At 40.3% G+C, this 19,367-nt stretch overlaps 1 protein-coding gene across 1 annotated transcript; it reads right to left on the bottom strand.

Moving 5' to 3' along the window:
- Positions 1-440: 440 nt before the first annotated feature.
- LOC112848122 (nectin-4-like) lies at positions 441-12,820 on the bottom strand. Its single transcript, XM_025911171.1, has 7 exons — positions 12,737-12,820; positions 12,268-12,349; positions 11,758-12,108; positions 5,599-5,701; positions 2,182-2,216; positions 2,035-2,090; positions 441-1,886 (listed from the first exon to the last, which is right to left on the bottom strand). The coding sequence occupies exons 2-7, from the start codon at positions 12,329-12,331 to the stop codon at positions 1,731-1,733; spliced, it is 765 nt and encodes a 254-aa protein (XP_025766956.1). The 5' UTR covers positions 12,332-12,349; positions 12,737-12,820; the 3' UTR covers positions 441-1,730.
- Positions 12,821-19,367: the final 6,547 nt, after the last annotated feature.

Here is a 19,367-nt window from a genome sequence, read left to right on the forward strand (position 1 = left end):
GTGGGAAAATCCCAGCTGATCAGCAGTTTCTGAAGTACTCAGACCAGACTGTCTGGCAGTAACAACCATGCCAAATTCAAAGTCACTTGAAAGTCAGCTCATCTTAACCTTGTCTACATGCCTAAATGGACTGATTTGCTGTCACATGATGGGCTGATATATTGGTATTAACCAATATAAACAGTTGCACCTAACAAAATGCACTTTCCCCACCACATAACCAGACTCAAAAGTTTTTTGCAATAAGTTGGATTACCAAGACCAAGACATGCCAGACAGGCCTGTATACAAAATTTTTTTATTAACATTTCTTAGAAACAGAAACAGAAAAAAATTCAAAATGAGAGAGGAAAAACAAGTACAGAAGAGACGCAAAATGACTACAAATGTGACAGAGAAAAACAATCTAAAAAAAAACCCCGAAAAAGAAACCTAATTCCTTCTGTTACACCCATGTTTGCTTGTTATTCGTCGTCCTTGTTTCATATCACACATCACAACATAGCTCATGAATGTGTGTTCCTCTGATGCATTCTCAGTAGTACATTCTTCATGTGTCTTCACTTCTAGTGGGAAAATATTGCTGAGTTTACTTATTCACATCTTTGTAATCTGATATGGAATGACTTTCATAACACACTCCTTAAACTGCCTTGTCTTATCGCTGACATCAGTTTCCTGTCAAGACAAAGCTCATCATAGCAGAAAAGGAAAACCACAGAATTAGTTTGGTGAACATGGAAAGGTTTAAACTGCAACTGTATCAAGATCAACAACCACAAATAACCATGTGCAGAATTAACAAATGTACACACTCACACAGCCGTCTACTGGAGAACATTATCTCTAAAGCAATCAAATGTCTCAACTTTCACACAACACACAAAGTTTGATAACATGAATGGATTCGATGAAGGCTATAGGCCATGAAAATGATTTTACTAAAGAACTTTCTTGACCTTTTTTGTCATTTAAACTTGTTTCCGGTTTCTGCATTGCCCAGTTAGTTTTGAATGATTGTCTGTCTTTTTTATGTTTATCTTCTGTTACTTTTCACCTTCCTCCTTTGATGGTTCTCACTGTATTCTCACTGAATATTGTCAGTGCTTTTGTGGGGATCCGAACTTCTCTGCAGGGCAATTTTACTTTTACGGCCACAAATGTAAACCTGAAAATGTCAGGTGACACGCTGCAAGCCAGTCTGGCTTTACTGGGAATGCCTAAAGCAAGAAAGGACTCCTTCTTGTAGCTAAACCTTCCTGCAAAAATGCACAGATAGACTAGAGAGTTAACATCAGGTGCAGTTTGTTTTTGTAGTATTGGTGAAGATGACCACAAATGCGTTTCACTTCATCAAAGTAAAGGAAGAAGTCATTTACATTCACAACAGTTTGGAGTTTTGCAGACAGAAGCTCACTCTGTGCACTTCGGATGCCAATTCAAAGTGAAATATGCCAACAACAATTAGCTGGATATTTAAAATCTCTGGTGGATAAATGAGCAATTCTTTATTACAACTGGATAACAATTTTGATCTGTGTATGCTGTAACACACCACAATTTGCTAGACTGTATTAATATTAAAATACATACAGTATTTTACATACAGAAATATGTTTACTTAGGTCATTGGTTATGTGTTCAATACTTATTTTATCCTCTGTATAGAAAGTATGAATATTACAATTTGAGACTAACAGACTAAACTAACACAAAAGATGGTAAAAATGCTAAACATACTCTGTGTCTGGTTTGGACTGTTTATGAGAAAATATGACTGCAGAGTACGTGACGTCGTCAACATCCACGCTGTCTCTGAGTTTGCAATTGAATGAAGGAGAAGCATTTCTAAATGGTTTCAGTTTGATATCAGAGTACACCACATCCTGTGAATAAATATAAGAAAATGTGGTGATTACTCTCTTGTGATTAAAAATAAATTATGACAGGACAGCAACATAATGTAAATTAAATGTATCTGGCTAAACGTATTGATTCAAGCTTCAAAACGTACCCCCATATCACAGATCTCACCTCATTTCTCGCAGTTACAGACAGCTGGGCCTCATCTATCTCTGGACCATTTGTATCTGAAAGAAGTGCAAGTTTCATTGCAGCAAAATGCAAATGAATCAAGTGTTTACAAATTGAGTTAATGTAAAATGCTGTGCTTGTTCTTACCAATGACAACACGAAGCCTGGCTGATGAATGTCGTCTGAGCAAAGGAAACACAAGCAAAATGATTTTTTTTTTCTGATTGATTTGGTGACTTAGAAGAAAAGTTAGGTATTTACTTACAGATTGATTATATTTTGAGTAATCTGACAACTATAATTTAATGAAGTTATTGTTTGGTCTGTGAAATGGCACAAACCAATTAAACCAACGTAAGCACCCCCCCCAAAAGTTGATTCTGTTCATCTGGATGTAGCTTTTTCAGACTCAAGAAGTCACTTGGATGAGCGACGAACATTTCTCGCACTGAAAACGCTACGTCCAGATGACCAGAATCAACTTTTTGGGATTTCCTTACCTGGATGATTGATTATGCATCAAGACAACATCAGAACCATATGCAGTTTACCAGAGTGTATTAAGCCTTAAAGTCTTGACCCTAAAATGTTTTTTCTTACTACACGGTCACGTTTTTCCAAAAAGAAGATGGATCCCTAAAATATGACTCTGTTAAAAAATATGTCTGCACACAAATAATATGTGAAAACATATGAAACGCCAGTACTGACATAATGAATTAATTAAATACACCATTAAATAATTAATTAAATGTGGCAATAATTAAATAAAATTGGAAATAATTAATTAAATAAATATTTACAACACATTTATTTAATTCATTATTGACACATTTAATTAATTATTCACATATTTAAATTATTAATAACACATTTAAATAATTATTGACAGTTTTAATTAATTATTTAATGATTTATTTATTTAATTCATTTTGGCACTTTTGTCATCATTTTATCTGTCAGCCTCACCCATTAAACTAACGGGGCGGGGTTAACGCTGCCACTGCAGCTTCTCTAACATTTGATTGGTTGCCGTGCAAAGTAAGTCAAGACAGGTCGATCCTAGATAATCGATTGCTTGTTTGGACTTGGGGCAGCCAGGTATCCCAGAATGCATTTCAAATCACAGGCAGCAATGGTGGTGGTGTAAAGTTTGAAAATACCCCGTTTTTCTGTCACCAACTGTCACCAACACTTTTAATAGTGTTTTAGCTGCGAATGTTGTGGCGTAATCTTCACATGTCTGGTCAGGTTGTCAACATAGAACATGTTTGCAAAAGTGCTCAGATGTTTTCAGAGATGTCACTAGCTCTGCTAACAGTCAGCTGACAGAGTGTAACCGGTTTGTTTACATATTCCACTATCCATGTTCTACATGTTGCATTCGCAGAGTCTCATTTTCACCGAACGATCGTCTCTTTCCACCTGGTCTCATGTTTCTGTGCTTCTGTAACATAAAGAACGAGGTGACATTTTTCTCACGACACCAGCGATCAGCTCAACAGGCCCTTAGTTTACCTCAGGGGTCGGCAACCCGCAGGTCTTTAGTCCTTATACTGTGGGTTCACGTGGTTAGGAAAAAAAATTATAAGTATTTATCTGAAGTGTATTTTATTTGTGTTAGTTCTTTTTAACTTGTAGTTCTAAATTGGAAGATTATTGTGATCTTGAAATCTAAAAATAAAATTATATGTTATTATTTTTCATCGCTCAAAATAAGAGTCACAATCGCATAAACCATAACCACCGATATGCTGTGCATTTATCGAGACTTTCAACCCCAGGCAGGCCTATGTATGGATGACAGCTTACAGTCCTGCGTAAAGATGAAGTGACTTCGTACAGCCCCGATTTGCAGACGCTGTGCATAGAGGTTGGGAGCAGAAGTCCCATTGTAAACATACCATGGCAGACCCGACGATGTTTGCATGAAGATGCTTTTCAGCATTTCTTTATTGACTACTTTTCACATGTGGTTGCTGTACACATACAGCCGGGTTTAGCTTTTCAGCTCACAGCCCGACACACACCAACACAACAGCAGAGAGAGCACAGACTTTAAGCTGGCGAGGCGTGATTGCGGATGCCGCTCGGGTGTGTCCGCCTCCCCTGCAACGGCACTGCAGACCACACCCCGACACACACATTAACAATAAATATTTATCCAGATATTTTGCAAATATGTATTTTTCATTTTTTAGCTGCTTTTTTCCAATTATTTTTGAAATTCAGGTTAAGGCTCCGCTACAGGCTGTGAAATTCCAAAGGTGATATAAGGATGACACTCACTACAGTTTTTGTTTGCTATACGAATAATTTAAGTTCAGCTTCAGCTTCATTTAAAAGAGACCTTCAGCTGGGTGTATTTCCTTTTTTGTTATATTTTTTAAGAGCTCAAAATGTGTTCATTACACAAATAAAATTTTATTTTCTCTGTAGCACCTCACAGATTTCATAAGCAACACAGTTTAGTTGTTTATACAAAGCATAAAGGTAAAAAACAATAACAGTGTTATCTTCATTTTAGAGGTCAAAAAGTATTTGCGGCTCCCAGTGTTTTCTTTTCCATGGAAACTGGGTCCAAATGGCTCTTTGGGTGTTAAAGGTTGCTGACCCCTGGTTTACCTGCATACATCCTCCTCACCTGTCAGCTGTTTAACACCTGCTGCTAATTCAAGAAACACGCCCACGTTACCTGGTGATAGTCACAGTTTAACTGGGCAGTCGGTGTTCGATATAAAGCAATGTCGGTGCATTTTTCTGCACAAGATAAGTAAATATAGTTTTTTTCCCCGAGCACAGAGCTGCTGGAGCTTTGTTCCCTACAGAGCACTTTATAGGTGAACCCGAGCAAATTGGTTTGGCTGAGGTTGATGTGTGTGTGAATGTTAGTTAGAAAGCACTAAGAAAATGTGCTTGTGCGAATGGGTGTGAATGGGTGAATGCACAAGTTGTGTAAAGCGCTTTGAGTGCTCAGAAGAGTAGAAAAGCGCTATATAAGAACCAGTCTATTTGCCATTTACATCTCCGAAATCATCCAAGCACTTTTACAAAGAGGCTATATCTTGGCAAACCGACCAGATATCTGAAGATTAAACCACTACATTCTCAGCTAAAAAATATTAAAACGGTATTTGGTGACACACAAACAGGGTTTTTCTAAGTACAGTTCTGTAGTTTCCTCATGCCGGTTGTTGGTGTGCAGAAACACCTTCTAAAAATAATGGCCACCAGGCCAAAGCAATGGTTTTGACTTGATCAGCGTTAACCCCGCCCCCTGAGTTTGATGGGTGAGGTTGACAGATAAAATTATTTCATGGTGAGACCTGAAGGAGTCAAGTGTACCAAAATGAATTAATTAAATACATCATTAAATAATTAATTAAATGTGTCAATAATGAGTTAATTAAATGTGTCAAAAATATTTATTTAATTAATTATTTCACATTTTAATTAATTATTTCCAATTTTATTTAATTATTGCCACATTTAATTAATTATTTAATGGTGTATTTAATTAATTCATTATGTCAGTCCTGGCGTTCCATAAAAACATACACTCACCTTCTGCTGTGGACGAAATAAGCCACGGCCGCTATGATCGCTAACAGAAGCACGGCAGCAGCAACTATAGTAAAAACCATTCCTGCTGATGGTGGCATGTTTTCTGGCAGAATAAAGAATTATTACAGTCCGTTACTCACTGTCTTCCCAAATGGGGTTTACTAAGTGAACTAAATTATGTTACCTACAAATTAACAACTATACTATACTGACTCTATTGACAAAAAATCCAAGCTTCAATTTCATAATCCCACAATGCTTTTATGTTTTACAAGGATAATTTTTGAACAGTTTCTGCTCATTCATCTCCGATTTGCACAAACATTTTATGGTCCTCAGTCTTAATGTGTGTGTCTATCTATCTATCCATATATTTATAGAGATAGATAGATCAATATATATAAAAAACAAAAACAAAAAAAAAACACCCAGCACGCCCCTACGGGCGGTTTATCCTTCAAGCTCGGGTCCTCTACCAGACGCCTGGGAGCTTGAGGGTCCTGCGCAGTATCTTAGCTGTTCCCAGGACTGCGCTCTTCTGGACAGAGATCTCCGATGTTGTTCCCGGGATCTGCTGGAGCCACTCGCCTAGCTTGGGAGTCACCGCACCTAGTGCTCCAATTACCACGGGGACCACCGTTACCTTCACCCTCCACATCCTCTCGAGCTCTTCTCTGAGCCCTTGGTATTTCTCCAGCTTCTCGTGTTCCTTCTTCCTGATATTGCTGTCATTCGGAACCGCTACATCGATCACTACAGCCGTCTTCTTCTGTTTGTCTACCACCACTATGTCCGGTTGGTTAGCCACCACCATGTTGTCCGTCTGTATCTGGAAGTCCCACACGATCTTAGCTCGGTCATTCTCCATCACCCTTGGGGGCGTCTCCCATTTTGACCTCGGGACTTCCAGATTATACTCGGCACAGATGTTCCTGTACACTATGCCGGCCACTTGGTTATGGCGTTCCATGTATGCCTTGCCTGCTAGCATCTAGCACCCTGCTGTTATGTGCTGGATTGTCTCAGGGGCATCTTTACACAGCCTGCACCTGGGGTCTTGCCTGGTGTGATAGACCCCAGCCTCTATGGATCTTGTGCTCAGAGCTTGTTCTTGTGCTGCCATGATTAGTGCCTCTGTGCTGTCTTTCAGTCCAGCTTTGTCCAGCCACTGGTAGGATTTCTGGATATCAGCCACCTCCTCTATCTGCCGGTGGTACATACCGTGCAGGGGCCTGTCCTTCCATGATGGTTCCTCATCTCCCTCCTCTTTCTTGGGTTTCTGCTGCCTAAGGTATTCACTGAGCACTCGGTCAGTTGGGGCCGTCTTCCCAATGTATTCTTGGATGTTTCTTGTCTCATCTTGGACTGTGGTGCTGACACTCACCAGTCCCCGGCCCCCTTCCTTCCGCTTAGCGTACAGCCTCAGGGTGCTGGACTTGGGGTGAAACCCTCCATGCATGGTCAGGAGTAGGGCTGCCACGATTAGTCGACTAGTCACGATTACGTCGACTATTAAAATCGTCGACGACTAATTTAATAGTCGACGCGTCGTTTGAAGCTTTGTAAGATCCCAAAAGACGCAGGAATAAGTAGTAGTATTTAAGAGTGTAATAACGGACTGAAACAGAAGATGGCAGCACTGCATGTACAAGGATGCCAGCTGCCGTTAACCCCGAAGAAGAAGAAACTGTGTCCCAGAATTCATAGCGCGGCCCAGCGCAGTTGTCAACAATGGCGGCAGCTAGTTAGTTTTAATATTACTCTTATTATTCTTTCTGGGTCACAAAATAAACGTTTAACATATTTTCAGGTGAGAATGTAGCTGTGTAAACCTCAAATATCTGCTCAGTTTATCAAGACACCACATATTTTCAAAAGCGCTCCGACGTTTTCGGAGACGTCTGTTACCCACCAGCTCGATAGCGAGCCGGGTTTCTAGGCTCATTAGAGTCGGTGAGAACACCGGACCCCCGGCAAATCGTTTTCAAACTCACCGCCGTCTTTCGCTGCTCAGGTTAAACATGTAATATAAGTCACTTAGATAACTTAAAAATGTTATTGTTTGGCTTTTTTTTTGTATTTTATTTGTTCCTGAGTAAATTGGTTTGGCTGAGAAATAAAGTTATAGTTTTTGCACAGATGAATAAACGTCAAGCAGACAACTGATTATCAGAAGTGTGAGATGCTCGAGAATATACTCCGGTGTCCTGTTATATTTTAGATAGCAAGGAGCAGACGGCTGAGTTTATTAAACTTCACTGAAACAATCTGCAAATTTCATTAAAAGTGTAATAAACTATCATCTTGTCTTTATTTTTAGTTAGCACATACCTTAAACACTTCAAGCTGTAAGCTAATGATAGTTATATAAGAGCAGACGCATGCTGGTGCAATAAGCTGTACATTTTACGTCCAATGGATGCATGATCTGATTAGTCGACTAATCGCAAAAATAATCGGTGACTAGTCGACTATCAAAATAATCGTTTGTGGCAGCCCTAGTCAGGAGCTTTCTTGTCTTGATGTCAGTGGCTTCTATCTCCTCCTTTGGCCAGCCTATTACCCCAGCAGGGTACCTGATCACGGGCAGGGCGTAGGTGTTGATAGCCCGGATCTTGTTCTTACAGTTCAGCTGACTCCTCAGGACTTGCCTGACCCTCTGCAGGCACTTGGTGGTTGCAGCTTTCCTAGCGGCCTCTTCATGGTTCCCATTCGCCTGTGGGATCCCCAGGTACTTGTAACTGTCCTCTATGTCTGCAATGTTGCCTTCTGGTAGTTCGATCCCCTCAGTTCTGACTACCTTCCATCTCTTTGTTACCATCCGACTACACTTCTCCAGTCCGAATGACATCCCGATGTCATTGCTGTATAGCCTGGGGGTGTGGATCAGTGAATCGATGTCTCATTCACTCTTGGCATACAGCTTGATGTCATCCATGTACGGGAGGTGGCTGACAACTGCTCCGTTCCGTAGTCGGTATCCGTAGCCAGTCTTGTTAATGATCTCACTGAGGGGGTTCAGGCCTATGCAGAACAGCAGTGGGGACAGAGCATCTCCTTGGTAGATCCCGCACTTGATGGTGACTTGTGCTATGGGCTTGGAGTTGGCCTCTAGTGTTGTACGCCACATGCCCATTGAGTTCCTGATGAAGGCTCTTAGGGTCCTGTTGATTTTCTATAGTTCTAGGCATTCCAGGATCCAGGTGTGGGGCATTGAGTCATAGGCCTTCTTGTAATCAATCCAGGCAGTGCACAGGTTGGTCAGTCTGGTCTTGCAGTCTCGGCTGACTGTCCTGTCTACCAGTAGCTGGTGTTTTGCACCTCTGGTATTCTTGCCAATACCTTTCTGTGCCCCACTCATGTATTGACCCATGTGCCTGTTCATCTTAGCCGATATGATGCCTGACAGGAGCTTCCATGTAGTACTGAGGCAGGTTATTGGTCGGTAGTTGGATGGGACCGGTCCCTTCTTGGGGTCCTATATATCTAAATGTATATAAATATATATATATATATATATATATATATATGTATATTGAATTCTGTTAAATTTTAGTTTCATGTATATATCAATTTATATAAGTTTATTTCCAAAAATGATCTTTCCACCCACTTTAAAACAAATTTTTGCACACTGAAATCTGTTTATATTGCCATGGACATAAATCAGAATCTGTAATGTGGGATAGATGCATCAAAAAATGTCCAGGTACTGGCTAGTTCAATTATGAAAAAAAAAAACCAAACTCCATCACAAAGACCCATATTTGAGTAGACAGTGATAAAAACTTCAAACAGCAAAATAAAACTAGCAACAATTTCTGAACAGCATATACTTAAATTGCACAATAATTCAAAATAAAAGGTGTGGGATATTTTATGACATCAAATGTGTACCTTTTCTGTTAAGCTCTCTCTAATTTGCATAAAAAATATTATGGCTCAAAATTTTGACATTTGAATTTTTAGCTTTATCTCAAGTTTGTATCAAATACTTTTTAAAACACACACACAAAATATATGTAGAGGTAAGTGAACCCACTTTTTTGATACATTGTTATAACCAATGTTGGGAAGGTTACTTTTAAAATGTATTCCACTACAGATTACAGAATACATGCCCCAAATTGTATTTTGTAACATATTCTATTACGTTACTCAATGAGAGTAATGTATTCTGAATTCTTTGGATTACTTAATATATTACCATGCTTTTTACAACTACATGAATGTACTATTGCTGTGTGATTTACTATTACTGAAGGTTACTCGCCATACCGATACCAACTAGATTTTTATATCTTAATATAAAATGAGTAACAGTAGGGTGGACATTAGGTAAGGCTGCACTTTTTGCAGCGATCTTGTATAGAAAACTATTCCGCGCGTATATAAAACAGGTCCACGGCTCCGAACTGTAGTAAAGGGACCTCTGGCTAATACGTCGGGCCGAAAACTAGCTTTACTTTGTTGTCTTGGTCAACTTTGCTAGTGAGAGACAGAGAGAGGCGTTGAAAGGCTGCTCCAACAGAACTTATTGTTTCGGAGGAAAACATGAACACAGTGTACAGTCGAATCGTAATAGCTTACTTACAACTGGGCTCGTCAGGCACTCTTTTTGGCTGCAGTGGTTATTATTATATTTACATGCTTCCATCTCCTGTTGTTTCTGGTCAGTGACAACTTGTACTTTTCCACTCTCCTTTTTCTCCCTCCCTCGCGCTCACAGACACATAACAGGTATGGCAGTCCATTCTCCCTGCAGCACGGACTACACTGCCCATAACGCTACATTCTTCTTTATGCCTGTAACACTCTGCCTATTGCCTTCTTATTAAATAATTTTTTTAATAATAATTTAAAAAAATATTTCTTTACCTCATTATGCGGGCCGCAAGTAGAGGTGACATGGGCCGCGAGATTGAGACACAGGCATTAGAGCCTCTTAATGCGTGTTTTGTTTGGGTTTCCACCGCCGTGGAATTACCAAAAATAGAGAGGGGACAGCCCAACATATGAAACAGGAAAAGACTACCATGTAATCCCTGTATTTCAACAAATTCTGAATATCACCTTTTTAAACGGTAACTTTAACGGCATACAGTTACTCATATTTTGTATTTTAAATATGTAACTCCAGTTCATGTATTCCGTTGCTCCCCAACACTTGTTATAACTATTTTAGATGAAACTGAGAAAATAATTATTAAATATATTTTTCATGTTCAAGACCTTCTCTACCTGGCATTTCCAGATCTATTGCCCTAGAGCACTCTGATAATTCAGGTCACGTTTAATAGGTAGGTGCCGAACAAAACATCAACAAGTTTTTAATACCTCTTAGTATCTTTGAGACTTAACCTAAATGATCCAGCTATTCTAGGGCATTTGGTTTCGAAATTGTAGGTAGGTAGAGTAGGTCTTGAAATGATAAACATGCGCCTATTTAACAGAATTATTTTCTGAGTTATAAGAGTACAATTCAGAAACTCCTGAATTTTGTTCAATTTAAATAATATAATCTACTGATAGTATTGTTTTTTTTTGGTACACCTTGTCATATTTGTTCCAAATATTTGATCAAGCATGAAAAATATAGTAAAATAATTCTTTTCTTCATTTTTATTACTAAGAAGTTCATGTTAGAATGTATTCTACATAATTTATCTTGTGAAATTTAATCATATACCACTCAGAAATGGCCACTAATTGTCTTTTGGAATGTGAATTTTAAAAAAATGTGTGCTTAAATATAGGACTTCATAGGAGTGCTGGACGTTTTTTCATATTTAAACTCACCAATTAAAAGAAAACTTTATATGTATCTGCCCCAAATTACAGACCCTGATCAATATTGATGTTCAAAGTTTGTACCATAAAATTTATTATGCAAACTGGAGACGACTGACCAGAAGGCACTTGTTGATTTTTGATAGAATTACCAACTAAATATAGATCCTTGAATCATACATAAAAATAGATGTTGGTCCAAATTTTTTTTATATTAAAATGAGTGGGACATGAAACAGAAAAAAAAAATATTTAAACCAAATGTGTGGTTTGTGTCAGTTATCTTTTGAAGATTTTCCCTAATAATACCTAATATATAACACCTAATATTGTTTTGGCTCAATATATAAAAACAGTTTACATCCTTACCTTGAACAACAAGTTTGGTGGTTCCTTCAAATGTACCACTCGGAAAGGTGGTAATCTCGCAGGTATAGGATCCTGCATCTTTCATTTTGACATCCTTAATTATCAATGAATGTTCATTAAATGCCACTCTCTCCTTCAGTGGACTCTCAAAAATATTCACTCCAAAGACAGAGTTGAAAGCAATGAGAGCGACTTTCTTTTTTCCTGTTCCTCCTTCTTCCAGGAGAAACCACTGAACATGAGCAATATTGGTATGTGTTGGTCCTTGGATTAACTGACAATGCAGGGTGACATCATGTCCAAGGTATCCAGTCACTTCAGGTGAGACTTCGACCCTTTGTGCCACAAAAACTGTCAAAAGGAAAATGAAGACAGAGATAAGGGGAAGACAGATGGATTTAGAAGAGAAACTCATTTAAACTGATATTTATTCTTTATTTTCAGTATGTTATTTCTAGCATAGCATGAGTGTTTTAGAAAATCTGGTAAAAACATAAAACTGGGTCTTACCTGGGAAAAATGTAATGTAAATTAGCTGAACCAGCAGGCGAGATGGTCCGTTGCAAATTTTCATTGCACTCAACAACAGGAACTAATAATACAGAAAAAGAAAACTTACAAATCATACAGGATCCTTGATTAAGTATGTCAGCTTTCAAGATGAACCAACAACGTTGAACGTTGAACAACGTTACAAACAGAGGGATCCGTAACTTTTCTGGTTTAGTGTTAGAGAATAACCTGGAGACTAGACTGAAATATTAGACCACTGGAAAAAAGAGCATTTGCAAAGAAGAATATAGGCTGATTTAGTCATTAAATGCTGTAACACAAGAAAATAAATAAAACTGCTGCCTTAAAATAACTCAGCTGACTAATTCACAATAAATAAATACTCCTTTAAAGTGAACCTTTACATTTTGTACACTTTAAAAATAAGGCTTCTGTCCACAATGTAAATAGAAATTAAAAAACTTACCCAATAAGGGGAGAAGAAACAGCTATGTGGTGTAAGAAACAATTTGTCATCTGTCAAAACTCTTACTGGACATGCATTTTTTCCCTAAACCTTTACACAGTGAAGGTTAGCTCTAATTTTCAGATCAGGCCAAAGAAATGAGCATGATATCAATTTACTCCTCTCTTCCCTCTTTCATGTTCTGCTCAACAGGGACCTCGTGCGGTCAAATCAAAGTGATTGCTGATAAATAATGATCTGTTTTTCTGGCACGTGAGAAGGTGAAAAATTTAAATACCAATAAAAGTGATGCTTGTGCCTGTGTGCATTCAGTCAAATCCCACTTTGTGTAAGAGCATCTTGAGCATGTCGGGCTAAAGCTTTTCCATTTTCTATGATTTAAATGAAGCATTTGCAGGTGTGAAAATGTTCATGCTTTTATTCCCTTTCTTTGAAGTCGGTGATGATGTTGGTTGCATTATAGGAGCACATTTTATATCTTGATGTGAGTAATTTGCATGTGAAGGGTAAAAAAAAAATGCATATATACCTATAGAAAAGACCTCAATGTGCAGTTCCACATACATGATAATGCATAGTGCCACTTCCTTCTCTTTTTTCAGCACTAAAGATTTCAGCATATCTCTAAACTTGACTTTCATTTCGATTGTTGCAACTGTATACATCTATAACTTCTGACACTATATTGAAAAAAATATGTGTATAGGAATATGAACATGTCAAACAAAACTGCTGCAAGGATGACCTTTACCACAGAGACATATACAGAGAGAAAACATCAGCACCCTGACGATCAAAGCTGGTGACATTCAGTTTTGTGGTGCCAAACTGAATGTGTTCACACAGGTTGACGTGCCTGCTGTAGGCTTGTGGTATGGCGGTTGGAATTTGCCTGTGACACGCTCAGCGTTGACTGCCAGTCTGCTTGCAGGTTTTTTTTCCTAGAAGATAAAAGCTAACACACACACACTGTGTAAAATGAGTATTGAACACACCACCAATTTTCTAAGTTAATTAATTTTTAAGGTGCTATTGACATAAAATTTTCACCAGATGTTGGTAACAACCCACCCAATCCACACATACAAAGAAATCAAACCATAGATGTCCATAAATTAAGTTATGTGCTATAATGAGAAATGACACAGGGAAAATATACAAACCCCCCCCCCCAAAAAAACATTCCCCTCTTGTCCTGCATGCTCTCTTTTCCAAAACCTGGCTCCTCTACCAGAGGCCCAGGAGCTTGTGGGTCCTGTGCAGTATCCTTGATGTTCCTAGGACTGCGCTCTTCTTTCTACACCACCAGAAGAAGAAACAAGTTAGGCCACATGTAATATCACAGCCGGGCTGCTGTACATCGAATGACCAGCAAATCAAAAATTTAAATTTGTCCTCAAAAACTGGACTGTGAAAAAAAAAAATTGAAGTTGACATGAAGCGATGATGAGCTTGCCTGATGTTCCTAAACTAGAAAAACAGAAGAGAGATTCTGGGTTCATCCAATTCTCACGAAAATGCAGTGGTGTACATTTTTCATACATACTTCAGGATGTCAGGGGCAGTTTGAACTCTAGTTAGTGGTGCTGGGTTCACATCTGAGGGGGCAGAGAAATCATTTCAGAGAGCTGAGTGAGCCAGAGTAGGGTTTAGCTGTGTGTCTTATCATTTTATTATTTCCATAGCATTGTTAATTCATTACAGGTGCACGGTTGGGGCTATGAGTGCACTTTTTGCCAAATGCAGTGATCTGATTGGTCGGATCTGTTTATTCAAATCTGAAAAAACAGAAAAATCAAGCTTCTTTTAAACGAATAAATAAAGTAAAAGTAGCAGCAGCCGGTAATAAACCAGTCTTCATCGAGGAACAGTGCTCTTTAATGAATTCAGCACATGACTTTACATCGTAAAGGTAACACGGAGACAATTCCAGTTATCAGTTAGCCATCTTAATTATATTCTAACTCTAAAATTTTACCAACTCAACTTTACTCTTATTTCGCGACACCACACTCTAGTGGTGCAATATGGTATAATCATTACAGGACACAACAGTAAATTAATCATGACATTGATGAAATTGTGCAGTTGATGTGAATGGCTCACATCACAGGTGAGTCCAAAAAATCTTTTTAATCCCCGAAATATCTGTACAGAATTTATGTGTCTGGTTTGAAAAGGCCTTAACTTTAAATAACATGAATTTATTTAAAGCTTAATGAACAGCATCGCCTTCATCTTTTCCCCTTATTTCTTCAAAGAAAGGCTGATTTATATCATGGAACCCTCCTCTCAAAAACGGATATAGATGTAACATTCTATGTGAAATAAGCACTTAAACCTTATGTTTTGAGCACATGTATAGCACCATCTTCTGTCAGTACAGAATATTATGTCATTGGGTTGGTTGGTTGGTTGGTTGTGGCTAAGAAACTTGCATTAGTTTTTGTTAGCTAACTAGTGATCTCGTGACAAGTGAAACCCTTACACAGTGACGGTTAGCTCTGATTTTCAGGTCAGTTCAAAGTTCAAATAAGTCAGTTCAAATAAGCATGATGTCAATTTACTCCTCTCTTCCCCTTTCATGTTCTGCTTAACAGGGCCCTCCTCACGTCAAATCAAGATGATTGCTGATAAATACTGAACAGTTTTTACTGCCATGTGAGGTGAAAAATTAAAACAAAACAAATTAAAACAAATCCCACTTTTTGTAAGAGCATCTTGAGGATGTAGGGCTAAAGCTTTTCCATTTAAATGAAGCAATAGCAGGTGTGTAAATGTTCATGCTTTGATTCCCTATATTTGTAGTTGGTGATGATGTTAGTTACATTCTAAGAGCCCGTTTATATCTTGACTGGAGTATTTGCATGTAAAGGATTAAAAAAAAATGCATATATAACTATAGATAAGACCAATGTGGCATGGTCCTGGGTCATCCCAGTTCAGGTTTTAGCTTAGATTTCGCCTTCACCTTCGCCTTCGCCATTTGTTTGTTTGTTTTTCTATCAGTCAGAATAAACGGCCCACTTTTCGTTAAAGTTCCGTTCTGTGCCTGGTGATTCTGCCATTTGGCCATAACAGCACAGCCTGACCCATGTCCGGACCCAGCAGATAGTATATTCAAGAACTTTCTGGAATTCATCACTTGAGTGACACAACTTTGTGGACCGTGGATTATCTCCTCCGCATGCAGGCAGGAGGAGGGCAAGGAGTTCTTTCGGGCCCAGCTGGACCAATGATTTCTGCCTACCCAGCTTGTAGAGATGGACTGTTGGAACTTTTGAAAGAGTTTATTGGGACCGTGTTGCTACGACAGCAGCCTCGCTGTCCCGAGGGAGTACGAGTTGGCACCCTGAGAGTCTCCCCTAGCCCGGTCTTACCGGAATCTCCACCTTGGTCGGCTCTCTCGTCACCCGCCACTTTTCTGGTAGGATGGTACTCAGATGGCAATGAGCCCACCGCCATGTAACTTTCGGCTCCGGCTTCAGCTTCTCCTCCGTCCATGTGGAAGTGGTGTCCCCGCCATCGGTACGCCAAGCCTGAGCCTGAGGAGGCTCCCCAGCTAATGCCATCTGTGGCGTTGTTTTCCACGAACCGTCTTGTCATGAATAAAACTGACTCTTTTTCTGATGATTTACCCATAGCCGTGGCACTTGAATCAAGAGGGGGTTATTCGCTGTCAGCTCAGAATAAAACAGTCATTTCTGCTTTCAACCTGGCCATTTCGGCTGGTTTCAGGATTCCTGGTCTGGATAGCAATAATGACAATTATGACTGTGTCTCTGGTGTTATGAACTCAAAGACTTAATTCTGTATCTCTGAAGACAAGAATAAGAGTCATGTTTCTAGACTGTTTAATCCCATCATGGCAGTCTCAACTCTTGAGACGGCCAACTCTGAGGCTGTGATTAGGGCATCCAAATCTGTCGTTAATTAAAATGTTTCTGCTTCTGTCTGTGTAAGCCTGGCATCTTGCTCCACTAATCCTATAAAATTGTTGCAGGATAAAGTTTTGGTAGGAAGTAATGCTGTGGTAACTAGTTACAGTCTGCACTGCCACTTGTAGCAGCCAGTAGTTCTAGTACGGCATTAACTGTTCTCTGTCTTAATGCATTTTCGTGTTGATTTCTTTGTGTCAAAGACTGCTTCTTGTGGGGTCTAGCTGAGGACTTTAAGACTAGGTGTTCTGAGCCTCATTCTAGAACCCATGTGCTCTTCAGCCAGCAGAGTCCAAAGATACATTAATCCTCTCTGATACTGTTAATTCGAAGACTGCGCTTTGTGTGACCGATCCAGCTGCTTCTGAGACTAAGACTGGTGATGGTCTTGTAAACAGTGTTTTCATGGGCAATTGCATGGAAAATGTTTGTGTTGAGGCCAAGCTGGGCTCCTGTAGGACTGAGACATGAGCCAGGTCAGATCCAGAGGACTCAGTTTGCTCTGGATCCCCGGAGGTGCTCATTTCAGCTCCCACTGGGGGTTCAGGAGAGCCCGACCAGCTTTTTCCTGTGTCAGCTGGGGGTTCAGTAGAGTCCAGCCAACAGCTTCCTGTTGGACTTTTTGTGCTCCTGTTTTTTTTCTTTGTAATGTCTTTGTCCAAGTCTCCCCTGTCCGTTATAGAATAGAATAGAATGCCTTTATTGTCACTATACAGTTGTACAGTGTCTCAGTGCAAACATGCTGGGGGGGCACAGTTCTGCAGCGCTATATACATATGGACAGTATTAACAGAGGGAAAAAGATATATATATATATATATATAAAATGTACAAATATACAAGCCGGTTTTAAAAAAAGTAATATGTGATAAATAGTGTTGTGTATATACAGTTGGGTTATTGCACATAGAATTGGTATTGCACAGTGGTGGTCCATAGAGGAAGTGGGGGAAAAAAAAATTGGGGGTGGGGGGGGGCTGTGTTATCGGTGCATGTGTGAGTTCAGGGTGGTTATGGCTTTGGGGAAGAAACTGTTTTTGAGTCTGTGGGTTTTTGTGCTGATGCACCTGTAGCGCTTCCCTGAGGGAAGCAGGCTGAACATGTTGAAACCAGGGTGGGAGCTGTCCTTGATAATGTTTGCTGCTGTTGTGGAAGTTTTCCATTAAATAAAGCCTGCAGATGAGGGGTGAGCGGTAGCTAACATTCTTTAATCAAAGCACACAAAGAACAGACAACCAAGCTTGATGGAGAGCCTACATGACCGTGGGGCAGGTCAGCAGAGTCTCACTGAGCCTAGCATGGCTCTCGGTTAAATACCTTCCACAGGAACAAAAGGCAGTACACAGCTGTTTCACACCTTAAGGTTCACACTCCCTAGCTACCTCCCAGAGTCCTCGAAGAGACAAAAGATTCCTTCCTGTGGAGTTGTCTGCTTCCCCCAACTTCCTAAATAGACCCCCACCATTTGTCTTACAGTATGGGTGTCAGACATGTTAAAATCCAGTGGCACCAAGGCATTATACAATAAAATAATGTGATTAATACATAAGTAAAAGAAATTCCTTTACACTGCTCTGCTGAGGCAGCGGGAGGAATAAATGTCCATCAGGGAGGGGAGAGGGCAGCCGATGATCTTTTGTGCTGTCTTGACCACACTCTGAAGCCTCACTCTATCCGCCTTGGTGCAGCTGCCGTATGATGCAGTAGGTTAGCAGGTTCTCAATGGACGAGCGGTAGAAGGTCAGCAGCAGGTTGGAGTTCAGCTTATACTTCCTGAGGACTCTCAGGAAGTGCAGCCGCTGTTGGGCCTTCTTGACGACCGCTGAGATGTTGTCTGTCCAGGAAATGTCAGCAGAGTTGAGGACACCAAGGAACCGGAAGGTGTGGACCCTCTCCACACACTCCCCGTTGATGTAAAGGGGGGCTAAGTCAGTGCTGTGTCTCCTGAAGTCGACAATGAGCTCTTTGGTTTTCTTAGTGTTCAGTGTCAGGTTGTTTTCTGAACACCATGCTGCCAGCTTCAGGACTTCCTCTCTGTAATCTGCCTCGTCTGCCTTTGAGATGAGTCCGACTACCGTGGTGTCATCAGCAAACTTGATGATGAGAGTGTTGTTGTGGGTCGAACTGCAGTCATGGGTGTAGAGAGAATACAGGAGGGGGCTCAGCACACAGCCCTGTGGGGAGCCGGTGCTCAGTGTGCGAGTGGAGGAGAGATGAGGGCCGAGTCTTACAGTCTGGGGCCGGTTTGTGAGAAAGTCTTTTATCCAGGCACATGTGAGAGGAGGGAGGCCAAGAGTGACCAGTTTCGTGATGAGGATGTCCGGGATGATTGTATTAAAGGCTGAGCTGTAGTCCACGAAGAGCATTCGGACGTAGCTCTGCCGCTGCTCTAGGTGACTCAGCACAGCATGGAGGGCTGTGGCGATGGCGTCTTCTGTGGATCTGTTTGCACGGTATGCAAACTGGTGGGGGTCGAATTCTGGGGGGAGCTAATCCTTGATGTGCTGAAGGACTAGTCTCTCAAAGCATTTCATGATTACCAGTGTGAGGGCCACAGGGCGGTAATCATTCAGGCTGGAGATGGGAGACTTCTTTGGCACTGGGATGATTGTGGCTGATTTTAGACAGGATGGGATGGCTGCCTGATGCAGTGAGAGGTTGAAGAGTCTGGTGAAGATCAGGGTGAGCTGGTG

The sequence above is a fragment of the Oreochromis niloticus genome, linkage group LG11 (assembly GCF_001858045.2).
Source record: "Oreochromis niloticus isolate F11D_XX linkage group LG11, O_niloticus_UMD_NMBU, whole genome shotgun sequence".
Classification (NCBI taxonomy): domain Eukaryota; kingdom Metazoa; phylum Chordata; class Actinopteri; order Cichliformes; family Cichlidae; genus Oreochromis; species Oreochromis niloticus.